Genomic DNA, 27,673 nt, shown 5'->3' with positions numbered 1-27,673 from the left:
TGCCGAGGTTCCCCCTACAATTTCCCGCTAAATTCATCGTATTTCTCCTTGCCAAAACTTGCCTTGAACGATACTTCGTTCTTTACCAGTATTTCAATCTTAACAGCCGTGATGTAATTTTATTCCTTGACTATCAACGAGATTTATGCACATATATCATAAGAAACTATTGAAGTACCCGTGGATCATCTTGCTCTGTGCAAACCGCTCGAGCATGTCTCTGACTTTGGCTGAATTGTGTAGATACGCTCTTGACTTGCCATGTAGTGTGGAAATTTAGCGGAATTTTTTTCTTGTGCGGATTGGCGACTGTCTGTGTTTAGCACATCAAAGTGTTGTTGTTCGAAATGACCACCATCTCTGCTGGGAAATATGTCTTGCGATTCTTTGTTCGAACAGCTGAACAGCAACAAAGAACAAGAAAACAAAGATAATGAATTCACCTTACATAACTTTCCGAGTTAAATAGAGATACTACACGACATATGGTATTTTTGAATGGACCTTTCGAAGAAATGCGATTACGCATTGATCCTTGACTCGAATGCAGAGTTTATTTTTTGAGTGAAGGTAGCAAATGCTACGGAGTTTAACTGTAAGGGAATCTCTTTCTTATTAGGGGAAAATTTCAACCAGCAAATTTTTCTCGAATGTTATACGGTACAGAGCTGATTTACACAACAGAAACTTAAATGGTTCCATCGTTGAAAGCACAATGTCGCACCCGGTGGGTTTATTCACGACAAAATCGCAGTTGGCGTCTCAGAAGTTTTCAGCTCACTTCCAGTTCGATTGATTGGATTTTCATTGATGAGCCGTGTGACTTATGAAAGAAAAAAACGCCCCCTGCCTTAGTAAGATACATAACATTGGGTTCAATTTACATTCTTTGTCCAAAATGTGTGCATTTCCCTTAGAATCTGTTTACTGTGTAGAAAATGCAACACTTTACATGAAGAAAGAGAAACATAGGGGCTTCAGCGGTAGTTTTTTCAGCTGCAGCCCCGCTGTGTCTGTGTATTACTTGCAGAATTCATTGTTACTAAGAAACTAAGAGACATGACTCTTGTGGGGCGTGTGTCTGTTTCTTCGTATTCATTATCTTTCATGTTAAGTATTTGTTAATTTTATATTTCGCAATTTTGCCGTAGGCGGGAAAAGGTAAAGCTAGTTTATACGATTTGAAGCTAAATGTTCAGCAAAATTCCCAGTATATTGACTTCTTAAAGAGTTACCTTCGAAGCTCATATAATAGGCAGCGATTTACCGCAGTTTTTCCCGCGATGCTGATAAGTGTAATGACTATAGAAATTATTCTTGAACAACGTTGAAACGATTTACAGATCAATTGTGATCCCCAAAGAAACTAGAAAAGGAACTCATGAGTCACAAAATTGGCGTAAAACGAACAATTTATTTGCCTTGCGATCTTTTCCCGCTCCACGTAGCAGTGTGTCTGGGGTGTGAAATGTGAGGGACGTATTTTAGTCGTGTAAAGTGTGATGCTCTGTGATTTGGTACCTGGGCATGAGCCCACATGGTAACATTAACTTTTGAAAAATAAGCATCGTTGGAAGTTACAAACTACCGTAAACCAGTTGCAGTTTTTCAGTGCCCTCGTCAACTGTGGATTGCATCAAACAAGGAAGAAGGGGCCCTAAAGATTTTCTTGTTGCTCGTCAACTCCCAGATCATTCCAAAATCTCTACCCATTTTTTTTGTTATCATTTAAAGAGAGATTGAAGAAAACTGAAAACGACGCAATGAAAACGATTAAGTCACCGCGAAACGTCCTCCCGCATCCCAACCCTCTCTAGCCCCTCTCCGCCACACTAATACTAGTGATCAGTGTATGTTTCACGTTGTACTGGTGCAAACAGTCAACTTGTTGTCATCGCACAATTCACAATAATCTGTATAAGGAGCACCACAGAAAGCTTTAGTCCCGTGGCTGTTCGCTTAAAACAGGTTTCAGGTACGTGCAGGAGGTAATGTTTACCTCTTTTGAGCTTCGTCTTATATTTCTTTGCCTTTCAAATCGTTCGATGAAAGTGAATTATCAAATCAGCTGTAGATGCAGTTTTGTTCGCAAATGTTATGAATGGTCTTGGCAATCTGAGCACCAGGAAAATTGTGGAAACTTAACGTACTGAAACTACATTATGCCAGTTCTTGCAAAATGATTTAATTATTATTATCATTATTATCATTTTTATCGTTATCATTATTATCTCATCATCATTATTATTATTATTATCATCATCATTATTTTTATTATGAGTATTTTTGATATTATTGCCAACATTTCTATTAAGAGAAGGGGGCAACAATTGGTATTTCTACCCTCTAAAAAGATAGTTCCTTTTCACGATATCAATACATCGTCATAGCTTTACTTGACTCGGACATACATTGAGAAAACATAAAAAGAGGCTGTCTTGTACGAACCCAATTCATAGCTTGAACTTCTCTGTCGATATCAAAACCTCTGTTGGGAGCATAGAGGTTCGATGGGATCGAACAATTTCGAGTTACCCGTATTTTTCTTGCGCTATACACGAAGCAAATAACGATATTAAGAATATTTTCAGTGGATTTTGAATTGACGTAAAAAACGGAATGTATATATATATTTTTTCTTTAAAGAAAAGCCGCCCACACAGCTATGCGTTCCTCTGCGACCGCAAATTGTTATCTTGATAATTATAATTAATGCTAGTTCATTTTCTGTACCGCATATACAAGTTTTTACAGTGTAGAGCGATTTACAATAGATCGTTTAATCAGACACCTTGGATTTCGTTCTTTATTCGCCATGTAATCAGTGTTTCTGTCTCATTGAATTTTTAAATACCTGACAGTTATTTATTTTCTCGTCCACATGCTTGACGCCAACAAGACTAACAAATCTGTTGATTATCTCAATCTTCCTTTAAATGGGAATTTTCTTCTTGCTTAAAAATTTCCATTCTTCGCTAAAGTGTGGAAGATTAGCCGGTCATATTTGGAACCAGACGTTAGAAATTGTAGAACTTTTAATTTTCACCAAGTATTTTTAAGGCTGCAAAAACCATGCGTGTGTAAGGCGTATATTTTTTTTTCAATCTATAAATTTTTCTCTACAAATGACAACAACTAATAAAAATTAGTTTTCTACGACAGAAATAAAAAACATAACAAAACGGACCCAGACTACGAGTCTATAGGAACGATTTGAGATCCAGTGTTTTAAATAGACATCAGTAGAACACCACTGAAATAATTCTTATTTAGTAACTTTAAATAATGTGGTTTTTTACTTTTATGTCTTTGTCTCGATGTTTTTCGGTTAAAGAGTTGAAGGATATATGACATCGCGTAAAATACATACTTTGTATGAATGAGCGAAAATTTGATTGAATGAATAGACAATAATTTTGGCAGTAATTTTGCACAAAATCAATATTATTTGATTTGGTTTAAGATATTCTGCGTTTATATCTTTTCAGCCGGAGAGAGAATTATCTGGAAGACCATTCATGGTATAGATTGACTGATTAAATTTTAAAGTGTAGAAAAACATAAAGAGATGGATGCTTGTTGTCTGTGGAGACTGATGACAAGATGTCTAATAGATTTTGGTTGTCTTTGGAAACCATTGAAAAGACATCACTATATTGAACTGAGGGGAGGAGATATCAGACTAATTAATATATTTTCTCTTTTGAAATTTGGAATATCTCTTTCCCTCGGCTCTAAACATTAAACTACATAAAATCATACTAGGCAAATTTTACGTACAAAACGCTCGCTTCATTCTTACAGATTGTGCAAAATTGTTTTTAAAAAGGTTTTTCTTTACACACTTGTTTTATGAATTAAGGTTGCCCTGGCGCAGTATAGTTGTTTTCATTTCGAAAATTCTAATTATTTGTTTTATGTCGGCATTAATGTAAAAGTGAGAATGAATACCATTGTTGGGTTATATTATTAAATCGTTTCACAACCATCCCATTTTTTTACAAATATGAAAATGCTCGATATTTTAAAAGTATATAAGAACCTCTACTAAATATATAAGAATTAAATAGTTTGAAAAAAATGGCCTAAAAATTTCAGCGAGAAAGTTATCTACAATGCCTTAGGAGCGTTGAAATTCTGTGAAGTAATTATTTAGCTAAAGATACTGGAGAGTTTAAACATCACATTTAACAATGATATTTTTAAATTTATCAAAATGAACAAATTAAACTGATTCTTCGTTGTTTTGTTATAGAGGATAAATCACAGTCACTCCTTGGTAGGCAAACTTTCAAACAATTGTACTTGGACAACTTCAGCATCAAATCAGGTGTTGTTAAAATTAATGAGTAGTGCCTCTCGTCGTTTCCGTTCAAGCAGAATGAATACTGCAACCAGCTTAATTTTGGCAATTTGCCCCACACATAATTGGAGTTGGAAGGTGTAAAAAAATGATATGTAAATTGGGCGAATTTCTTCCCGTATGAATCCGCAAGGAATATCGCTCCAACGATATATCTGCAGGTTTTACATATTCGATTATCTTCATGCGTAACTCTCGAAACGACGAATTCAGGTAAGGAAAGTTGTCACTGCAGGACGATAAAAATTTTAAAATATTTTGCATCTAAAGAATATCGCTCGCTAAAAGCTATCATAGCTATAAACAGGAAGTATTTAGCTGTTATGTAAACGCAAATACGACACTCGCAGAGCCTAATATTCAAGAATAAAAAATCCTAGTAAGAGTATGAGTCGAACGCCAAGTCAGTTTCAGAATTACAAAACTATTCATGGCAAGTTTGTCCCTTAAGGTAATCTAGTGAATGAGGTATTCTAGATACACAGGTGAAACGACGCAAAAATTACTATTGGCCATTAATATTATTTGGTGGTTAGCTTAAAAGATTTTCCAACAGATTAGGTAAGTTGAATAATTGAACTTTGCAGCTTAAAAACAATGAAATGCATTGCTAAGACGCGCATTCGTCAAGTTCCGAAATTGCGATAAAATTATTGATAGAGACTCCCAAAAGAGATGACCCTCAGAAAGCTGCAATATGAGAAGGGCAGTTTTTATCATATTTTTTACTACGAAGTGGAAGAAATACGCAGCAGAATTTAAGAGGCGGCGGCTTTTTTCGTTTTCCACTGCTATGTGTTCCCATTTTAAAACAAATGTGCCCTAATAAATCATATCGGAAGTCTTGAAAATTTCCCGTTATATGTTTATTGGTAAAATAAACTGGGCTTATGTTGACCATTCTAAACTTTCTTTTTTTCAATTTCGAACAGCCTGTGTTGTACTCTCCACGATCTAGTTACTTGAAATAAGAAATACCATTAATTTTCTCCCAAATGTAATATTAACATTTATACATCAAATTTTATTTTTCAAGTTTGAACGTGGAAGCGAAATATTAGCTGTTTCAGTGAAATAGGCTATTTCATAACGGGCCTATTTTAGTTTTTCAGACAACAATGGTTTCGGAGTGGTTTATCAGTAAGGTTCCTCTGATATTCGTTTATCTTACACAACTCCATAGTTTGGCTTTTCAGGAATAATAATAATAACTTGCTATTTTTTTTAGATATATCCACAGCGGGCTTATTTCTGAAGTTAATTTATTGAGTTCCTGAAATTGAGTCCGCGGTCTGTAAATTTATCAAAACCACAAATTTGACTACATGGTGTTGAGTTTCAATTCCGCTTTTATTTCATTCTTATCTTCAAAACTTTGTGTGAAATTTGCTACGATTTTAACACATGAGCACGATGGTCAGTCTCACTACTGAAATTAAATTTTTCACATGAGTTTTTTTTTTCTGAGATGTGGTCTTTCATAGACTCGCATGCTGAAAAACAATTATATTAGCTAAGTATGATCTCAAAACTTTCTTGAAAATCCAGCAAGGTATCTTGTCAGCAGGTAATTTCTGCTTTGTTTATAGTTTGGTATTGTAAACAACAGTACTCCTTTGAAATAATAATTTCTTTCATGAAGACTAGAGCTTCACGCTGCCAAACAAAGCTTGGTGTCGAAGAGGGGAAGATCTCAAAGAGATTGAACCTTTGTACTTACGCTGTTGTGAAAATGCTTCATTGTTTTCCGCTGGGCTAATTTGACCGCATTATCTTATATTATTTTTAAACACAACAACTTTCTTTGAGGTTCTGTGGGTCTTAATTGCCTCAACCATCACCGAAACTTTTACTAAGTGAAGAGTGGGCTGGGTATAAAATGAAAAACCTTAAGCATTTGCCAGCCCACTGAGATGCGCGCAATTATTTAACACTAAACATGCAGTGTTTACTGGTGGGCAGTTCTTAAAATTATTGTTTTCTATGTTGTGCTATCACCCACAGTTAGGTTATTTACACAAATATCAAATTCATCCCTCAAGAATATGGAACAAAGGGAAAACCCAAGCAGTGCAGAAAATCGAATATATATTCTTCGCTATTTACACAAGCTAAAAAGTCTACGTGACAAACTTGTTGTCACATTGCCATTAAGATCACAATATCATATCACTTTTTATCGGAAATACCCTTAATTTTACTATCTGTACCCTTGCTGAACATTGTACTTGCTTTTTGTGAATTTACAACATTGAATTGGGGAAGTGGCTTTTGAAGCAACTGCAATTCATATTTTAAATTTCGTTATCTTATTGTTCCCGAAAGTTGCTACGCGAGCGTTGTGTGTCAACTTATTTTGTCGTGGATAAGTTTCTTCGACAATTTCCCTGGAAAGTCTCTTTGTAACAGTGTCGATGTAAAAATTTGGCAAGTTTTTATCTGGCAAGTCCTCTTGTCTGAAAATTGACGTACAAGTTTTTGAAATTGTCTGAAATACTTCCAAGGAAACGAACAAGCTTAAGGACTTAAGGAGGAAAAGTTATTATCCTACAGCAAAATTGCTTTGGCGAGTATCGTCAGAAAGTTTTCTTTGCTTAAGAAAACTCAGGCTTGTCAGTGACCGTCCATGTTTTCTCTGCTAATGCATAATGTTGCGTAATATTTTTTATCAACGAAAGCACATGTCACAAATGTTTCACGTACCTGACCAACTCAGCTTCAATAAACTTTCTGGGAAAGGGGTTACTAGGCTTGGCCAGAAACTAGGTTCATATGTAACATGCGTCCAGTGTACTGCATGTATAAGAAATTTCAAAAGTATCGATCGAGTGAATAGAATTAGTAAGGCCATGTTCTTGGTTCCAGCATCACCAACGTTGATAGCAAACTATTGTATGCCGATATATGAGGAAGATATTGAATCACATCGCTCATTTAATGAAATAAATTATATAATGAGCTGTAGTTTTTAAACGAGAGAGATGCAATTACCAAAATTTCGGAAAAGAAGCCCAAAAAATACAGGCTTCGACGGGATTCGAACCCTTGCCCCTAGATAGTATTAATAGTATCTGAGCTACGAAGCCACATATAGGGAAAGTGGCAATCATACGATGCTGACTCTGGAAACCAAGTTTTTAGTGAAATGCTGACACTCAATAGTTTATCAGGAAATCTTAAAATGAAGGATTGAGTTGGTCTCCAGCCACGATTTAAAATGCATAACTTCTCTCATGTAAAGCGAGCGCTCTACCAGTGAGTTACACCTCCATGGTAAGAAGGATGTCGAAATTTTGTAATTAACTTTTTAACGGTAAAATCTTAGATTCGTGAAAGAATCTACGATTTTAGTGATTGAACCAAGCCACATTTAGTTGAGCCCTTTGACTCTCAAGATCTCAATACAGATTCTCCTTACATTCTCTTGATGTTAGTTCAAATAATAATCCCTACTTGATATTAACGAGAAATTGCGTGGCAATTCGCATAAAGTGGACTTTTGTAAAGACTATAAGAAACTATAAGTAGGGCATTTTGGCGAAAAAAATTCCCCTTACTCTTGCTCCCCCTCCCTTTAAAAAAACATTTCGAAGATTAAATTGCTCAGTTAGTCGGCATCGGAAATCGCTTAAATGCGCTTAATCGCTTTGGCGTGTCAAAATTTAATTGAATGCGAACTGATGCCAAGGTTATCAGTAGCTAAGGTTGTAATAAATGCAAATTGGGATTGCCGGGCAAATATTTCAAAACTTACAACTTTTTAAAATAAAATGATTGGCTAAGGAGACACGTTCTGACGTATTTTAGTGGGCGTTTTAACAGGAGATTTTCAAATTGCTTTTGTTAATAATGTCTCTGTGTCAGATGTCCTGGAGATTGGCACGCTTATCGCTTATTTGGTGTGCAGTACGGTCAGTGGATTTTCAACCGAGCTTACATAAGACAAGATCTCCATTGAAAACCGAAAAGAAAAAAAAGTATTTTACAGAATTATGTACTTTTTGTAAGAGTCATGGTTTTTGTCTTAAACATTGGAGAATCTCTTGACTGACTGAGGACACATTTAAATACACCTGCTATCGTAACGTGAAGTGTTAATATAAATGCTTCGTGACAGTTAGACCGCGTTATTTGCGTATATTCATTGCAAAACCTTTATCTTTTAGTAGGGATTTTAATTCTGCAAGATAAGATTCATGCTACTGGAATCGAACGAACGAGCATTGTTTGAAAGAGAAAGCTTAACTTTATTAATATACGGCCTTGAGCGGGTAAAACAGAAAACGGTTTTTAACTACATTAAAATGCTTTAAAGCTTCGCTTGCATTTCATTAGTGTCAAACTCCAAGATGTATAATAACTCATTTTTGAGAATGATTTGGAAAGGTAATTCGTTGGAACACCTGGTTTTAAATTGTTCGTGACGTAGCGTTGAATAAAAATAAGTGTAAATTCAGCCTATTTCAATATCATTCTACGTTTCATTCAATACTCTGCAAAACGTTCACAAAGAAAAGGCGAGTGTGCTAATCGAGTCGTATTCAACTGAATTTGAGGTGAGTTTGAAGTGTATAACCAAAATATAGCGGTGAAATGACAACATAGGTACTTGCTAAGCGACGTTTAACGGTGCATGATTACAAATACTTTGCAATCTCCGCGTCCTACTTTCTGTGCTTTCTACTTGCACTGATGCCGGTTAAGATATTAGCACTGAAAAAAAGATTAGTCGTTCAGCACTGGAGCTCAAACAGCGGTAGCGCATCATGATGCAGCGCTGAATCTTAGAGATCTGTGTTAAATATATTTTCAATTTTGATCGGCGGTCAAACCCCAGATAAACGGAACGGAAAGCATCAAAAAGACGTTTGGTTCGTATTAGGAAAAAAAGTATATTCTCTAACATTTTGCAAAGCACAAAGAAAATAAATCATCTGCATTGTGTTTTTTATTGTTCGCTGCAAATGGCCGAATTAAAAGTAAGTGTTACATGTCAGGAATGGCGGCGCATGTGTCAAGAAAATAGATTATTAAAATGCATAATTCGTCTATTCCCTTTTAAAACTTTCCATAAAAAAAAACCTTGTCAGCATTTTAGCATTAAATGGTGCCGTGTGTTTTGTAAAAGAGCTCAAATGACTCTGGTTTGCGACATCAAACCAAAGCGGGAACAACTTTCGATTTTCTTAGTAAGCTCTATACTTTTGTTCACATGTTATAATTATAAACAAATTTTGATGAAAATTTTTGCTCAATATTTGTGAGGTGGAATTTTTTCAGAGTTGGCTTAATTAGGTGAAGAAGTGTTTTTATCGATACTCGTATTCCCGGAATCCGGAATTCCACAGTTGAAAAAAGAGAATGTGTCAGGGTATACGCACAAAGTCCTTCTGTCGGACAATGGTGAAAACCGCTATGCATGAAGCAGACAGTAAGTCAGCCTTGTCGCCAAAACATTAGGTATCCTTCGGGTAATAAATGCTTACTTTCCATAATTATTATGTCTCCTACGATAAATTGGCCTAAACATTACTTATTAATTTCAGATGGAGAGGTATTCACAAGATCTTGTCACCTGTTTCTGAATCGAATATACCACAGCGGCCGGTAGCAGTTCATTCAAGAGTGGGCGTTTCTTTGAAGTAGCTGTGAAATTGGAAATCCTCTACTGGGAGATAAGGTAAGATTAGATAAGGTTTGATGAGTTATACTTTTGTAAAATGAAACCTCGTTTTCATTCGTCATTAAGTTATTTTTGGCAAGAAGTATCACGATAAAAGGTGTAGGAGAAAAAGTGAACACATTTATTTAACAATTTATAAGCGTGAAATAACAAGCATGATGTTGATATAAGTGAATGTGCGCTCTCGGCAAACACTACCCAGAACTCGCTTCACCTCGCCCACTCGAGGATTCAGCCATGCACAGTATTAAGTGATGTTCTGCAAAAATTTGATTGCTTTCTTGGTAACTCAAAGCACCTCCCTCTCTCCTGCGTCTTTCTTTCTTTCTTTCTTTCTTTCTTTCTTTCTTTCTTTCTTTCTTTCTTGTACTCACAGTCAGCTTTCAATAACTAATTCTTTGTTTGCTCAAAAGTGGGAGTGAAGCAAGAATTTGCTACGTTTATTGGCCAGTAAAAGCAGTGTTTTTTTATAGATACCTTGGAAATTTTTGAAACAGATTTCGGCATCTTTAAATATCTAAACGGATGGAAATATCTTGATTACACGGAAAAGAAGTATTTCCCATATTAGCTTACCTCAAAACTGCTTAAGATGAAATCGATATGTGAGGTAGCATCTTATTAAGGAGTGCTAATTCTCATTATAGGCTCGAAAGCCGCCTTGTTTTATTCACGATTAGATTCCACTGAGAAGGGAGGGATAGTAAAATATGTTTCCTTTCCCCCCTCCTTCCACCAATCATCCAATAGATTGGTATATACTTCCTTCTCTCCCCCGCCTCCCTCGGCATCAAAAATCCAAAATGGCGGCCAAACATCGCACGAAGTAATAGTGAGCGCTTGGACGCCAAAGGTGCGCTTGCGGTGATAAGCTGAAATTTCCACGAGGCAGCTTCTTACAAAAATTATAATGTCATTGCGACCAACTACAGTTTTTATAAACATTCATGACAACTTAACCTAAAAATATATTCAGCTTCGATAATTTTTTAGTTTTGACGGTGTAAAACAAAGTAAGATCCAAAAAGCACAGAATAGATTTCAGGAAAACAGACATACCTATTTCAACTTTTCTTTCGGCCTCCCTGACATTTCACTGGTACCCACATTTACTTCAAGGTGGAGATAAGCAATGTGAGATCGAAGTGTCTTGCCCAAGAGCACTACCCAGGTAGATCTCGAACCCATACCTCTCGACGTAGAGTTAAACGCGTTTCCAAACAACTTTAAGACCACCTTGAAGAAAACTATACCCTGTGGGGTAGCATGTGACCTTTTTGACCAGATAAAGGGCCCCTCCCTTTCCTTCCCTTAGGGATTCTTTCATTTTACGAAAGCCCCATTCTTATTTGAATAATACATTGCCCATCATATTGCTGCTCACGTCTCAAACAGTGCGATAAGTTCATCTGCGTAGATAAAAATAATTTTCAATATTCAGCTTTGTTAACGTTAATTGGAAAAATCTTGAAATATCATCACGTCATAAAAAAATAGTTGTGGAAATACACTGTTAGATAGTCTCGCCAGTCATTTTATGGAAATATTTTCTCAAAAAACATCAATTTATAACTACAATGAGTAGGAATCCTAGAAGTTATGGTTATAAATAATAGATATATTAGTACAAAATGCTTTAAACCTTTTGCAAAATGTTATCACACGTTAAAAAAATTCTCTTATTTGTGGTTACCATCACTTACATTCCCACGTAACCTTGATAGTTAAATCAGGATTCCGTTAGTCATGCATTTTTGAATGGTTTTCCACTTGACCTTGAGTCACATCGCGCTTAGAAATGCAGTTACGATTGAAAGATACCAGTGGCTGGCTACATGTGCAAGAGACAGGGGCATTTTTAGAGTGCTTAAACGAATGTTTTAGAACGTTCGAAAGTCAACAATTCGAGATATGTGCTTTGTTATAAGATCCAAGTCCAAAGATATATTGGGACAACGGCAAATAAAATGTAAATTCAAATCTTAGCAATTTTATCTTTCGATTTCAACCTTGTAACTTGAATCAGCTTTATCCTGTGCGGGTTATGTAGAGAAAAGAAAATATCTTTTTTGTTTTGTTTTTTTTTCGTGGGGGCAACTTTTGTCCAACAGAGCTCTTTCGTAGAGTAAAGTTTCAGCTGCGTGGTCTGCAATGCGTATATATGCGAGAAACAGTAAAGTTGGTTTTTTCATGGACAGTTAAAATGTTGTAGGCTAATTTCCTTCGACAAAGGGCGTGTCAAGCTGAGAGAATCCTTCCTCAAAAGTCCAAATGAATAGAAATTTAGACGACCGCCTAAATTGAGGAGAATTGAAATAAATAAGCTAGGAGCCTCAGGGTCTTACTGTGCGAAATTACCTGAAGAAAAGAATCGTTAACTATCCTTAAAGGTTACCTCAATTACGTGACCAATCCGTTCTGTTATTCAAATATTTTCTTTTTGCTTAATGTAAGATTTTATTGAAGGAAATTAAATTGTCTGAACATCAAATGCGATAAAAAACAACGCTAGAATTACTCAAAATGCATGAAGTCTTTAAGGCTGCCTAACTAAAAAAACGCCAAAACACAGTTACTTAATTTTTAATTCCATGGCGCCATTCACTAAGTATTTGTTCCCTGTAGCGTAGTTAAATGAACGAAGGGACTATTTCCATATTTCGAAATCATAATAAATAAAAATGTGGCGAATATTTTAGAGAAAAAAAACAAGCGGAAAGCAAATCTGAGAGAGTTGTGGTCAGTTATTTAATTTTCGCTGGGTTTTTTAAAATATTTTTCTCCTCATAAATTAATTCGATCTAAAACCTTTTAATTGTAACGACCTATGATTACTTTTCATCACGGCAGTAACACTATACAGCAAAGTGTGAAAAATTATCTTTTTTGGTGCAGTTTATTAGAACACCCGGAGAGCATTATTTTCTAAACTTTTTTATCAATATTCCATTCTGTAGCCAAATAGAAACAAATAACCGATGTTTTACTTATGTCTCGAAAGAAGGCATTTTGCAGTTGTCCACTTTAGCCAATTATTTATACAATTTTTTTAGTATTCATTTTAGACACTTTTGGTCGGTTGTGTTTGCCGATGACTTTTGACGATTGTCAATCAAGTGAGCTGAGTGACAGGTGTCTGCACGAAATCAAAAATCAAAGTGATTCCTTAAAGATGTAACTTTCCTCATTTCGTTTGTGTTCTTTTCTCCGCAATTTGTAAAACTTGGTTTCAACTAACGAATATATCGTGCCTTTCATATCGAAATATACTGTTAAATATTTCATGTGTTTACGATAAAGTCTTTGTCAAGAAAAAATTGACGTATGTCTCTCGGGCGGTGCTACCGCTAACCAAATGTCATTTTCGTCAAACGCTCAGTTCTGAGTGGTGGAAGTATTGTTGTTATGGTAATTTCTCCCGGTGTGGATAATAAAAGCAAATAGTCAAAAATTGAGGGTTGGAAAAGCCGTCTATTCTAACACGATAAGAAACGCGTGTTAAAGGCACCGTTCTTCAAGACTTCTAATCAAGCAGCTTAAACATGTAAGCATTAATGTCTTGGTTGGTTTGCTTCAGTTTTATATCAAGCTTACAACTGAAATTGCTTTTGGGAACAATGGACAAACACTGCCCTCACTTCCGAAAAAAAAAATCGAACTTTAGTCAAGATTATGATCTGAGAAATTCCCTAACCAGAACGTTCTTCGTCTGATATAGATCAACACACACCATACGGGTGCTCAACAAATTTCACTGATTAAGTCTTTAAAGCCAGCCATAAAAAACCTCACTGTTTTTAATCCAATTTATTTAAGGTTGTACGATGTATTTTCTACCGTTTTCACTGGGTTTGAAGTCTTAATATCAACTTGCCATGTTCGTACGTATTGTTTTGGAAAACAGGTGTAGAGGGCCTCCAACTGATCACGTGTCAACACGGCGACATTCAAACAACAGGAGTTTCAAATCTGTACTCTAGATAGGCAATATTTGTACTTGAATATTCATGTTGATTTTTCGCAATTTACAGTAATGATAACTTCAATTTAGGATAACCGAACCAATGGTTTACGATCGCTGAATGAATGTGTTTTCAGGGACGAGATGCCAGTTGGACGAAGAGGACTTGTTGTGCCTCAAAATACTTTTCTGGAAAATGTTGTACGCCGTTCAAATGGACTACGTAAGTATTGCTTTATTGTAAATATGCTAAACAGGTCTGTAAAATAAGGAAACATTATTACCATAAATATTGGAACAAAAACTACAAGAATCGTGCGTTGAATTTCATCTCTGAATCTAAAGTTGCAGTCTCTAGCACATTGAGTCTTTGAGGATGATTTTTGTTTTAACATATAATGACCTTTGTTGTCATTTTTCAAAGCTTGAAAATCCTGTTGATATGATGAGATATCCAGTTTGAGTTTGTTTGACTCTCTGATTGTTTTGCGGTGATATGCTATCAGAAAATATAATAGACTAGCCTAAACAAAGCTTCATACACTACCAGAAGGGCCCCTTAAGCAAGGAATCCTGACTTTGACAAAGTAATTTGTTTCGACACACTGGCGGCAGTTATAAAATTCGCTTAATGTAAACGGACGGATAATTCCGTAGAGAATAATACGAAGATATTCAACTGTGATATAAATTTCCTTCTTTAAATTATGTGTGAATATGATTGTTTTTTCCATGTCAGTGTTTACTGTATTATTCTACAAGACTGTAATCTTTAAATTTAATAACTGCGATACACATTTTTAGATTTCTTTCTTAATATATCTTGTATTTTTCTCGTTTAAACACCTTTGAAATTGTCTATATGTATATGAATAATTTGTTGAACATGTAAACTGGATCTTGCTTTCTGTTGTGTAGTGAAGTCCTGATTACGTTGGCATTCATAAACTCCTTTGATTTCGCTGAAACCTAGTCGTTCTATATACTCTAATTCGTAGTTTATGAAGTGATTCAAATTGAGGTATCGGTTACTAAGGCGTTTTGATGTAACCGAATTGGATATTTACATTTTGAGATCGTTTTGATTTGAAGTTGGTGTAATTAGCCAGTCATGGAAATATTGAAGGTAAATAACAGGTTACTCGTTGCATCTTTTTGAATGGAAGCTTTTGTAATTAGAAATTTCTCTCTCATCAGTCTATGCAATTTCAGATTGCACTGAATTTTTGTTCGTATGTACCAGTGGTTAGTCCGACTACATGAATTATTTTGAAAGTTCAGTAATTCGGGTATTTCGCAAGGCACTCCATGTGGTATTTTGCAAGCCAGTTTTAAAAAGTTCCTCACAAATGTCTAAGGTTCCAGCGCCTCTGGAAAACAGGTTACTCGTTGCATCCTTTGAATGGAAGCTTTTGTAATTAGAAATTTCTTTCTTATCAGTCTGTGCAACTTCAGATTGCAGTGAATTTTTGTTCGTATGTACTAGTGGTTAATCCGACTTCATTAATTATTTTGAAAGTTCAGTAATTCGGGTATTTCGCAAGGCACTCCATGGGGTATTTTGCAAGTCATTTTCAGAAAGTTCCAGACAAATGTTGAAGGTTCCCACTCTTTCGAAAACAGCATCTGCAGTTTTTCAAAAAAGATAAAACTTGAGATTATACAAGACGTCTTATCGTGTTCCGACTGAAAAGTAAGTCTGCGAAACACTATCAATTGACGGGAAGTCTTTGTCTTGTGCGGAGACTTTGAACATCAAAATAGCAAACACTTTTATATGGAAAAAAAAAAACCTTCATAATTGATCCTACTGTAGTTCAGAGTTCATCCTAACCAAACAAAGGTTTTAAAATGACAAGATTAATTTGGACGAAGGAACATACTACCTTTTTCTCGCACAAAGATCAGTTTCGGTCAGAACTAGTTTAATGAATTTTTTTATCTTATATGAATTTTCTTTAGTTCCTCCTCGTTTGTCGCAGTCTGTAAAAACAGGAAGTTGTAAAGAGTAGTAGGAACTCAAAACTTGTGCTCGTCATACGTTTGACGCTTGCTTGGAAATTGCTGCACAGGAAGTTTTAACCACCTTGTCATAATAACCAGCTTGTTTTGTTTTCTTTTGTTTTCTTTAGTGAAAATTATAAAAAGCTTCTTCATATTTCCATTAGTTGATAGCTGGAGCTTTTTCATATTTTACGTGCTGTTATCAGGATGTAAATTTCAAAATTGTGCTCAGTTCTGTCAGAAGACAGAAATCGAAGGACTTAAAAGAAAAAAGAACTTAAACCAAAGAACTACAGTTTTCTTGTTGTCATTATGGAAACCAAATACATTATCTATTATTCCAGGCAGGGAATAATTTTTCAAGAGCAAACCTGCTAAATTTTTAAGATTCCATGCCGCCGTGCGTCTGTTCCGTAATAGAGCACAGAAGTTGCCAAAATATGGTAAGAACGGCGGAGAGTGGCCGCAACTGAGAGTGTCCCGGATGTTCTTATCATATTTTGACGTCTTCTGTGTTCTATTACTGAGGAGACCCACGGCAACGTGGAATCGATTTGTTTTATGTAATGAAGAAGGAAAAAAAAATTAATGGTGACGTCATTTAAGCGTCTGTCCTACAATTGATCCTATGTAAGAACCAATCAAAACGTTTGTAAAACTCAGCTTATTCCAGAAACAAAATAGGGCAGTTTTTCTAATTCATTCCTTTATGAAGTAATGGGTAAATACGACATTTTTTCTGTTTTCATTTTGACTGCAGACTCGTTATTCGTACTTGGGAACGCTCAGATTATGGAAAATCCCATTGTATACTCGAGTGACGGGTTTTGCAAGTTCACAGGATACACGCGAGCGGAAGTGATGAAGAAAAATTGCGACTGCAATTTCCTGTTTGGTCAACAGACAGACCCGGAGACAATAAGAGAGCTTCATAATGCTTTGCAGGCGAAGACAGCCATTCAAAAAGAGTTTATTGCATATCAAAAAGACGGTAAGATGATACGTTATGAAAGCGGACCAATCTCGAACTGAAAATACCAATTTTGTTTAAATATGTATTAGAGCCACCAGAAAATAAACGACTATTGCATATTTAAAAATTTTATACCTTCTATTTCTTCTTTCAGGTACACCTATGTGGGTTCTGTTCCATCTTGGACCGATCAAAAACGAGAAAGGCGAAGTGATGTTGTTCCTTGTTACACTGAAAGACATCACGGAGTTCAAAGATCCCATTGTCGGTACAGGTAAAAACAAAACCTTCTCCTCTCCCTGTGAAATAAACAGGAACAGGAACAGGAACCCATCAGCGGAAGTCTCTATCTTAGCTGATTCCTTAAGTCAACCCTTTCTTGAGTACATTTATCTTTAGAACAGCTATTTCCCTCGCAAAGTATCATATTCCTGTTGAGTAAACCGCGAATCGCAAAATCTAATTTCGCTACCCAATGCATGTCAGGGTATGTTTGACGTCATCAACTTGATAGGATCATCATAGCTCTATTTGTTTTGGGTAAAACTTATGTGGTGGAGCCAATCTTCTTGCTGAATCTCTATTGGCAGAAAAAATGTACTTTGACCGTTTTAGAATGGTCACATTTCTGTTTACACTGTTTGGACAGAATTTGCCCAAAATCATTCATATTTCAAGACTCGGAAATGAAAAAAGTTGAAGAAATTTGGATATTAAGGTTTGATATATTTTTGTTGGGTTGCTTTTGAATTTCAATTCTTACCACATCTTCCATGCGATATCTTTAGAACAAACTTGGAAACTTCTGGAAACATGTATTTCGACTTTAGAAAAGGACTGTGAGTTTTTATTATCGCTTTATATTACAAAAGTACCCATTTGCAAAACAGCGGAAGAGACCACGTACAGTGACATAAACCCCTTGGCAGCACGCTCATTTGATTGGCTAATATAATCGTACACTGTCAATCATGTCAACGTCGCTCCCAGGATTCTTTTGTTGAACTGAAATTTTACGTCTATTCGAGGTGTTACGAGTACTCAAACTCGTTTCATCCGAAGTATTAAGCGTGAATATTCAGCACCAGGCTTATCTGCGTTTACAGGCCGAGGGAGGGCAACAGAAAATGCAATTACTGGCCTGTGACTCGATTCCGACTTACACCCCTTTGAATTCATCCTCGTCTTCCATTTCCAACGTATCGAAAGAAATAAACACCAGTAACCTGCCATATTGTTTTTGTTTACAGTGAGTTTAGCGGCCAGTCACTGAAGGTCGCGCTTGACTTCAATAAGCTCGCATAAATGACAATAGTCTTTACCCATACCTTTTTGGTTTTCAGCCATTTGTAAAAGTTGATCAAGCCTTTTAACTTAAACCAGGTTTTTCCCAATAGGATATGGAAATACCAACCAATCCAAACAACCTGAAAACGGTTTATCCTAATTGAACAGAATCTTTATCTTTTAGAGGGTCATATTTGCTTTAGTAGAGAGATTCAAAGATGAGTATCCCTTTTTTGGATAAGTTATTGACTGATTGACTTTATTTTAATAACTAGAGGCAAACAAAAGATTTACAAGCTGTTCAAAGAGACGCGTACAGGCCTAATGTTTGTACCTTCATATGCTTTTCTATAGACAACGGAGGCCCCAAGGGATGGGCGCGACTTAACAAAACTCTCACGAGGCACAAATCAGTTCTTGTCGCGTTCAAACAGAAAACCACAACTCAACGGAACGCCCAGCAAATCAGCAGCGTGAGTAAAATCGTTTGTCGTTTCATTTAATTTGGTATAAATCGCGCCGGAACAACGGGAAGGCAAGAATGCTCCTTCATAGTAAGTTTCCCTATCGAAGACGAGAAGAAAGCAGAACGCGTGAACAAAATTATAAAGTTTAGGAGAGGGAGCTTTCACGACAAAAAGAACGTTTAAAAAATAACACATAATGGCTTATTATTTTTATCATTATTATTAGTATTATTATTATTATTATCATTATTACTAAAATGAATATTATTATAATGATTATTGTAGTCGTTACTGTAGTTCTATTGTTTTCGCAGCCCTAAGGGTAAAGCAGCGAACATAATGAAACATTCTCTCGCTAATAAATGCAGCTGCCATCCAACTTGAATACTCTGAATTATTAATAAAGAGTAATTCAATGGTAAAAAAAAATGATTATTTTTCTCTCGGTTAAAAATTGAACTGTAACCCTACTAAGGGCTAAGTTTTGATACTCTGCCCTCTTTCAATTAAGTTTTTTTTTTTTTAAACCCTGATTCTTTTTTAACTCAAATCGTGAACAGCCCGCTCGCCGATCAAAAAAGTTTTTTATTTATGTAGCAAATGTTTACGGATGCATTCAACCCTAGGGGCGTGTGTGTTTACATAAATGATTTTTCGTAATTATACGTTGGTGTGAGGCAAAAAAAAATTTTGAATTTCAAAATAGTTGACCTCCTTTTGTTAACTGAAAAAGAATACAGTATTACCCAATCGTTTGGATGAAATACGAGTTCCTAATTGCTGCTGAAGGCAAAGCCTGAGAATTTCTTTTTCTACCTTTCAAGATCGAGCAACATAAACACCGTGTTGCTTTGATTCCATCTTACCAGTTAATGTCAACGGTTTATAAACAATTCATCAATATGTCGGTGAAACCTAAAGAAATAGCAACAATTTTTCGACGGCGAAAGGAGTCGACGGTGAGTTAGAATAACAGATTCTTCGCGCCGGTTTAGATACAAAACCACTTTGATCTTTGCCCGCGAAACAAAACATTTCCAATCTGCTATTTTCACCGCTCCGTTGATTTGCGCGCTTTTCTTTTCGCACTAAAATGTTCGCCTCGGTATAAGAATTCCAATTTTATGAAGATTTAATGTGTTCTTCTTCACACTGAATATATCGCGATGGGTATTTATTTTAAGAGACTTTAAGGCAACTCTTTTAGCGTATTTGGCTAAAATAAAATTTACAGCTCTGATGCATAAAAGCCAAAAACAAAATTTCTTTGCGATCGAGGGATGGGTTGGGTTCAGAGTGTCCTTCTGTCGTCGTAAATAGACAGAAGTCAAATATGGAAGTCGTACAAACTTAAACTGCAAACAAATATTCAGCTCTAGAAGTCATGCAAATTAAATATATGTGTTGAAAACGTTTGCATTTTGACTAGGTGTCGCATCAAAAAGCAGATGTTCCAAAACTTTATTAGTGACACTCTTTGAGCTCTGTTTAATATTGCGCAAAAGAAAAAATCGCAACTGTAATTGGAATTTTTCTCCATTTTTAATGGCGATTCCATTTAACGCTTTTCGGTAGCAATATTTTTTAAACGTATGGAAGCGTTCAGTGGACACTTCGAAACTAGAATCAAGTTTACGCTTTCATTCTGAATCATGTCAAGTTTTATGGTCGCCCTTGTTTATCGGTGTTCTTTGTATTCCGACTCCCTCCCTATAAAAATTCTTATGAAAATCATATTCTGTGCTACCCATCTTTCAAAACCTCAACCTTTGGAAGATTGGAGAATCTTCAGTTTTCTTTTCTGGCTGATGTTCCGCCGCAAAAGCAAAAGGGAATTTTTCCAGCGGAAGTTACTTTCGCCTCGGATTACAAAATTTATTCCAACATAATACAAACATCGTCATTGAACGATATAAAACTCGTTCAAATTTTTTAACTTACACGTGTTGTGAATTTCAGCTCATGTCTCTGAATGACGATGTGTTGCCAGATTACAAACTTGACGTACCCCACACGCCACCGCGGGTGATCCTCCATTACACCACGTTCAAAACAACCTGGGACTGGGTGATTCTCTTCCTGACGCTTTACACCACGATTTCCGTGCCATTTCTTGTTTGCTTCGCATTCGAGCATGACGCGGTCTCTGTCTTGGATCTGCTCGTTGATTGGATGTTTTTAGCTGACATTGCCCTGAATTTTCACACGACTTATGTTGGGAAGGATGGCGAGGTTATTGACGATCTCAAGATGATTCGTTGGAATTACATTCGCAGTTGGTTCTTTCTGGATTTGGTCTCATCCCTGCCATACGGGATTCTCACTTACGTAACGAATAGCAGCGCTGTAAGTTTTCACTTCGAATGACTAGTATCGAGTTTTTCCTTACGATATGAGTTTACTGTCAAAACCACGACATACGTTATCAAATTGCACTTTTAGTTCGACGCTCTCAGGCTGGAATTAAACTTTTACATCATTTCATAACCAACAATTTTTCCTCCTTTGTAGAGCATGACGACATTACTTGGATTCCTGAAAGTGTTTCGCTTGTTAAGACTGGGGCGAGTAGCAAGAAAAATCGACAAATACTTGGAGTATGGCGCGTCTACGTTCTTTCTCCTCATGCTGTCATTCTGCCTCGTGGCACATTGGTTTGCCTGTCTTTTCTACTTAATCGCCACCCACTACGATAAGTATGACCCGCACGGTTGGCTGCAAATCTTAGGGAACCAGGTAGGGACTCCTTACAAAATGAAGAATGGGACGAATGAATTAGATCTGACGACGGGCCCCACCATTGCCTCAAAATACGTCTCTGCCCTGTATTATACACTGACTAGTTTGACAACGATTGGGTTTGGAAATATCTCGCCAAATACAACTGCTGAAAAGCTGTTTGCATCCATCACAATGTTGCTGGGAGGTGAGTGTGCTCAATTGTCGAATAATTTTGAATTGAGTGTCGAGATTAATTGGCTTTGCTTTACTTTGCTTTGTGGTTTTTCTAGAAAACACGCTCCACACGGTCAACCAATCAGATACTGACTTAAACCATATGGGACTTGGGTACTGGCGTTTCCCTGCGCTTCGAGAAGTTTACTGAAATTTCCGCGCGATATTTTTCTTTGTTTTGGCCTCTGGAAGATTAGATTTCTTTTGGTTTCGCGACCTATTATCGAAATGCCCCTTATGCAACACCTGAAAGATTTACTCCATCAATACAAACAGACAGAGCGGTGATGGAGGCATAACAATCACCATCATCTATTTCTATAGTTAAGAAGGAGAATAAATCTTATTTACGTACAGGGGAGTGAAACCAGTTTTTAGAGCCATTTTGAAAACTGGATAGATATACAGTCCTGACTCCATCTTTCCTCCTTCCTGATTTCAAACCTTTACCGCGCTCTCTATAGACCTACAACACTTAGACCCTGACCATATGTTACTCGCGTCTCTGTGGGAAAATGTTTCCCGCGCTTTCCTGTCGCGTATTATGACTCATCTTTCTTCTTTAATCTGATTGGCTCTGTACTTTGTAACAAAATGAAACGAAAGGAGGCACAGTTTCAGGATCACATCTAACAGGAATGTTTTGACTTGATTCGTTTTAGCAATCTTGTTCTCCCTCATTTTCGGCCAAGTCTCTGCTATACTTCAACAAGCGCAGAAAAACACAGCAAAATACCACTCGATAATCGACAACATGAAGCAGTTTAGTAAACTGTACAAGCTGCCAGCAAACCTTGCTACCAGAACGATTGACTTCTTCATGTCCACGTGGGCAATGAACAAGGGAATCGACACAGACGAGGTACACATTTTTTTTTTAAACCTTTACCGTAGTCCTCTTACGGATTTAACCTAGAAGGGTTCGTTTTAATCTCAAAAGGTTAAGAACGCCATTAGATAACTCGTGGACATTTTATCTTCGCCCCACTAAACGTGGTACAAACATGGGGGAGGGAATAGGGAAAGGAAAAAAACTTAAACATTGAAATTACTACATTTTCTGTCTCCAAACGGGATAAATGGGAACATTTTCAAGTAATTCAAACACGACTACTAGGATTTCTTTTCTGATAAATATTAGCCATAAATAAAATTTACATCAGCTATCTTGGAAATCGCGAAATGACTACGTTCCATTCCATAGCAGATGAGTCAAGGTACCCTGGCACCCTGGGTGGGGTTAGTCAATAAATGGCGTCCTATCCAGGGGGTGAGGGAGAGTAGCAACACCCCTTATCACTTTGCCACCGAGGCTGGGATAAGTACTGGAGATGCAGGTCACGTGACTCATACGCAAGCTTTAAGCATAATAAAAAAGCATGCGTAAACTCAGTGAGCATAAGCAAATCGCACAAACGCTGAAAGTGTCTCTTCGTGTTAAACCTCAGGTCTTAAAGTATTGTCCAAAAGATCTTCAAGCAGACATCTGCGTTCATCTCAACCGAATGATCCTGGAGAACAATCCCGCGTTCGTGGACGCCAGCACGGGAGTGAAACGAGCGATTGCCCGCAACTTTTGGATCTCGCACGTGGCACCTGGTGATCGAATCATTCATCATGGAGAAAGTTTGGACGTCATATACTTTATCGCGCGAGGATCTCTTGAGGTCAAACAGGGAGAAACTGTTGTCGGTTTACTAGGTAGGAATGTGAAAAAAAAATTAATAAATAAAAGGGAAAACTTTGTTATCTTCTGTTATTGAACAACTCCTTATAAAGGTACCGGTATTTTCAGTAACCAACTAACAAAAGTGCAATGACCAGAGGGAATTTTTCTGACGTATTGCTAGATTCACACTTCTCTCTTGACCGTGAGAAGGGTTTAAGGTCCAGAGGAAAATGTCTGGTGCATGGCAATCGAAGTTCGAACGTTACTTGATGGTCAGGTTATCGCACGATATAGACTCTTGGTTCCTAGAGCTTTTCAGCATCCCTTTACTGTTAGAGGTTGGGTGCTACTGAAATATATGATATTTGGGCGAGAACAGACGATTTTTCCTTGAGAACTGTTGTATTGACTTAGAGTGTCACTTCCATTTTACATTGATATTTTTTCCTCAAAGGTGAGAATGATGTGTTTGGTGACAACATTTGTCATGAGCCAACAGTAGGTCAGTCAGCAGTGGACGTATTTGCGTTAACTTATTGTGACCTTCACTGGATTCAGAGAGACGCACTCATCGAGGTGCTGGAGTTTTATCCAGATTTTGCCAACAAATTTACCAAGAACCTTGTGCTATCGTACAACTTAAGAGATGAGGTGAGGCATACCAGCCGTAGAAGTAGTCTAATTCATTCATTGGCTATTATAAAATAATTCAAATAGTACGTGCGCTCTGATTGGCCATAAAACCATTCTACATTTCTTCAATAGATCGATTGATTAAAGGAGTGAGGGATTGATCCATTGATTAATTGCTGAATGACTTTATGAATGAACGAAGATCGAGCGAACGGACGAATGACTGACAAACTGAATGAATTAACGAATGAATGAATAATTGATTGAGTGGATGAGGGAATGATTAATTGATTAATTTATTTATTGTTTGACAAACTCAGTTATAGACTGCAGTGTAGGCTTCTTAATGAGTGAGTTCACGGTACAAGCTTGCGATTGTTTATTCGACCAGCTTAACTCAAAATTAGAATGGACGGGGGTGGGGGGGAGGGGCTGGGAAGGATTTCTTTTGCCCTAGCCCTCCCTTGTCCTTCCTTTTGACCGTTACTCATCTCTTCGGTACTTCTTTCTCTCCCCATCCTTCCGCTGCTGTAAAAATCAAAGATGGCAGCTATGATTGTCACAGAAAAAAATACTGAGCACTCGCTCACTAAAATCGCGCTTACTCTTCATGCTAGGTGACAAACTGACCGCCTGCCTGGCCAACTGCATTTTTGACTTGATTGATTGATTGACTGATTGATTGACTGATTGATTGACTGATTGATTGATTGACTGATTGATTGATTGATTGACTGATTGATTGACTGATTGATTGACTGATTGATTGACTGATTGATTGACTGATTGATTGACTGATTGATTGACTGGTTGCTTCGAACCATATTAGCCGAATGTATCCGCCATCAATGAGATATTATTTTAAAATCACAGTTGTAAAAGGTAGACGTACAAGTTTAAACAATTTGCAAGCCGAATCTTTGTTGATAATTATGGTACACAATGAGCACAACCACGTAATTATCCGAGAACACCTTCGCGACGTAGAAAGAAATGACGAGGACGCATCCAAACCAGTCGCCAGACACTTTATTCTCCATAATCATTCTAAACAACATATAGCAGTTTGCGGACTTTCCCTACATCTAGGCAGTTCGGAAAGCCGCAAACACGAGAACAAAAATTTACCTTCTTCGTTACTCCTAATCCCTACGGTATCAACGAGCGCTTTTCATTCAACTAATTCATTCTTGTTTTCTCATCATCATACTCCCACCAATAAAGTAGCCCCATTTTCTGCATACAAACCCACACACAACGCACAATTCCTCCAATCTCTCTGACGAAGGGCTAATGCTCGAAAAGTTTGCCTTTTAACTCTTAGCGGTGGCCAATTTATGTTTTCAGCTCAGTTGTTAATACTAAATTACGACTTATTTCTTCATCGAGGGAATATAAACTAGAGCGTTTTTCGATTAAGTTTCGTAAGACCAGAACCAAAGAAATCACAACGGCCGATCAGAAGAAAGTAAAATACCTTTAAGAGCCAATGACAACTCAAAGTAAAAACTGCCAAATTACTTAAAGCGCGGGAAACAGCGAACGACCAAGTAGTGATTGGTTTTAGTTTTGCATCTGATTGGTTGAGGAGGTGACGCGAGTTTTTTTTTAACAAAACCACGAAACGAAGCAAAAAAAACAAAGTAATACCGGATTACTCTCGACAATTAATCGAAAATTGCTTTATTAATTTTTTTAACCTCCAGCTCAAGATTCGTAAACGCACCCCAAAGTTGGAAATAGCAAACGAGGAACAAAGGGACAGACCAACGAGTGTCACATTTCGACACAGGAAGCAGAATCGAAAGCTGAGTCTAGTCGAAGAATTGGCGCAGAATTACGAGTTTGACGACAATCAGGTGGACGGTGGAGACACGAGTGAAGCAGAGATCGACATGATGGTCCTTCCGAAGACACGAACAAGAAGTATGACGTCGAACACTGTCCGAGCGCGTCCCGACATCCCGGAATCGGGTACCGACGTTCTTTCGAGTTTGTCCGAAATGAAAGGCGAGGTGCGACGAGAAATCGAAGTTATGAATATGAAAATGACTCAATTAGAAGAGCAAATCTCGACAATAATTACTATTTTAAAAAGCCAGGGACACTTGCATAGTCCACGGGGTTACGGGTCCCCCAGTACTAGTTTCGACAAGGGAAGAATGTCTGCTACTTCATATCTCAATGATACTTCTCCTCCCGAAGAGGCTCCAAGCAACCAGAAAGACAAAGAGGAACCTTTACCGGAATGGCTCGCTCCTTCTGGGTCCTCGGGGACTCGTGCTGATGGCGTGCCAGAGTGGGACGACTCTACTACTCAGGCACAGGAGCGGAACTCGGCCCAGGCTGCCAGTTTATTGAACAACCAGTCAAACAGAAACAATGCTGAACCCGATCCCAGACTCCTTCAAACTTTAGGCCTCTTTAAAATGGGCAAAAAATGAGGACCACGGAAAAAAATTAACTGTAGTACTCATAAGGCATTTAAATGTAAAGACCAGAAAAAAAATTCGTGTAGTATCAGATACCTGCACAGTTATTACGAGGAGCGACTCATGATAATGGTCGCGTCATTCACGTTAGCGAACTACACGAAGGAAAATCAAATATGATCACATCAGGGTTAGAGGCTAGAAGATCAGGATTTATTTGGAATTCGCAGAATCCTTAGACAATGTTCTTCCAACAACACGGTACTCTTTCAGATCAAGCTGCAAGAACCTGTGGCATTGTCCAAATAAGTTCTGAGCCGGCTGACAGATTCAATAGAATCGAAGATAAATCACAGACTATTTTGAAACCATGCAACCCGTCCATTCGAATCGGTATAGTTTAGGACACAAAAATAAATGGCGAAGAATATATCACACTTGGGCCACAGTTACATTTCAAAAGCCGCAGAGGGGGCAGGGTGTCAGTCAAAGGGGATTTAACAGTGCAGTTTATAAAAGAAGGTTTAAGGTATTTATCAGTTTCCTAGGCTAGGCTGTAACACGTAGGATTAGAATTGAGTGCAATGTTTATTCTTTTGGTTTATCTGTTTGCCATTTTTGATGTTTTTTGGTTTCGCGCGATCACAAGTTCGGTTATAACTGGCATTAAATTTGCTGTGAAACAGCAACTGATGTTGGAATTTAAAGGCTTATGATGACATGATAGTTAGGATGTTAAGGAAGTTAGTTCAAAATCCAGAGTGCCTTCTGTAATCCTGGTCAAATCTTCTTTGTTTGTGATAAAAGCTTTAGGATGCTACGGTGTGGTTAAGGGCAGCGAGTAGAATGTTTGATGTTGTACCGCAACAAAAAATTGTCATATTGTATTCTAATTATCTATCAATTTAACATAGCATTGTAATCGCTTGAAATATTCAGGTACAAACGCCGGATTTGCTCATAGCGGATAACTTAGAGTTTCTGTCACTCACTTTTTCCACAAAGATACTCCTCTATTTCTTTTTCTCCACGTTACCATCGCAACATACGCATTTCTACGTAGACAACACTTAATGACTAAGCCGTTATTTGTAGGAAAGAGATCTTAGTAAAAAAAAGAAATCCTTTCGGAATAACGATTGGTCGTTATTGTTACGGAAAAGCTTGCCTCAAACACTCTCAATCACATGTCTCAAACGCTCCCAATCACGTGTCTCAGGCATTCCCGATCACTTGTCTCAAACAC

At 37.2% G+C, this 27,673-nt stretch overlaps 1 protein-coding gene and 1 long non-coding RNA gene across 13 annotated transcripts in view; one reads left to right on the top strand and one right to left on the bottom strand.

The window, feature by feature from the left end:
* Positions 1–27,560, top strand: part of LOC113679536 (voltage-gated delayed rectifier potassium channel KCNH5) — a 40,249-nt gene extending 12,689 nt beyond the window's left edge. For 6 of the 12 annotated variants that reach the window (XM_089213361.1, XM_089213364.1, XM_027196503.2 and 3 more), the window contains 11 exons: positions 9,910–10,043; positions 14,145–14,230; positions 16,772–17,002; positions 17,139–17,258; positions 18,626–18,744; positions 20,698–21,084; positions 21,250–21,664; positions 22,356–22,555; positions 23,142–23,394; positions 23,817–24,013; positions 25,702–27,560. In XM_089213361.1, the coding sequence (XP_089069487.1) occupies positions 14,152–14,230; positions 16,772–17,002; positions 17,139–17,258; positions 18,626–18,744; positions 20,698–21,084; positions 21,250–21,664; positions 22,356–22,555; positions 23,142–23,394; positions 23,817–24,013; positions 25,702–26,439 (2,739 nt within the window). In that variant the 5' untranslated portion in view covers positions 9,910–10,043; positions 14,145–14,151 and the 3' untranslated portion in view covers positions 26,440–27,560. Of the gene's footprint in view, positions 1–4,255; positions 4,331–4,434; positions 4,577–8,801; positions 8,920–9,909; positions 10,044–13,474; positions 13,591–14,144; positions 14,231–16,771; positions 17,003–17,138; positions 17,259–18,625; positions 18,745–20,697; positions 21,085–21,249; positions 21,665–22,355; positions 22,556–23,141; positions 23,395–23,816; positions 24,014–25,701 lie in introns of those variants that run through there. The other 6 variants (XM_089213367.1, XM_089213369.1, XM_089213368.1 and 3 more) reach the window with 4 other exon arrangements.
* Positions 55–12,798, bottom strand: LOC149042011 (uncharacterized). The gene is made up of 2 exons (XR_016188729.1): positions 11,106–12,798; positions 55–399 (listed from the first exon to the last, which is right to left on the bottom strand). It is a non-coding gene; the product is annotated as an uncharacterized LOC149042011 (long non-coding RNA).
* Positions 27,561–27,673: the final 113 nt, after the last annotated feature.

This window comes from Pocillopora damicornis, chromosome 7 (assembly GCF_964200805.1).
Source record: "Pocillopora damicornis chromosome 7, jaPocDami1.2, whole genome shotgun sequence".
NCBI lineage: Eukaryota > Metazoa > Cnidaria > Anthozoa > Scleractinia > Pocilloporidae > Pocillopora > Pocillopora damicornis.
Note: the sequence above shows the minus strand (reverse complement) of the source record. Positions and strands in the feature narration are given on the sequence as shown.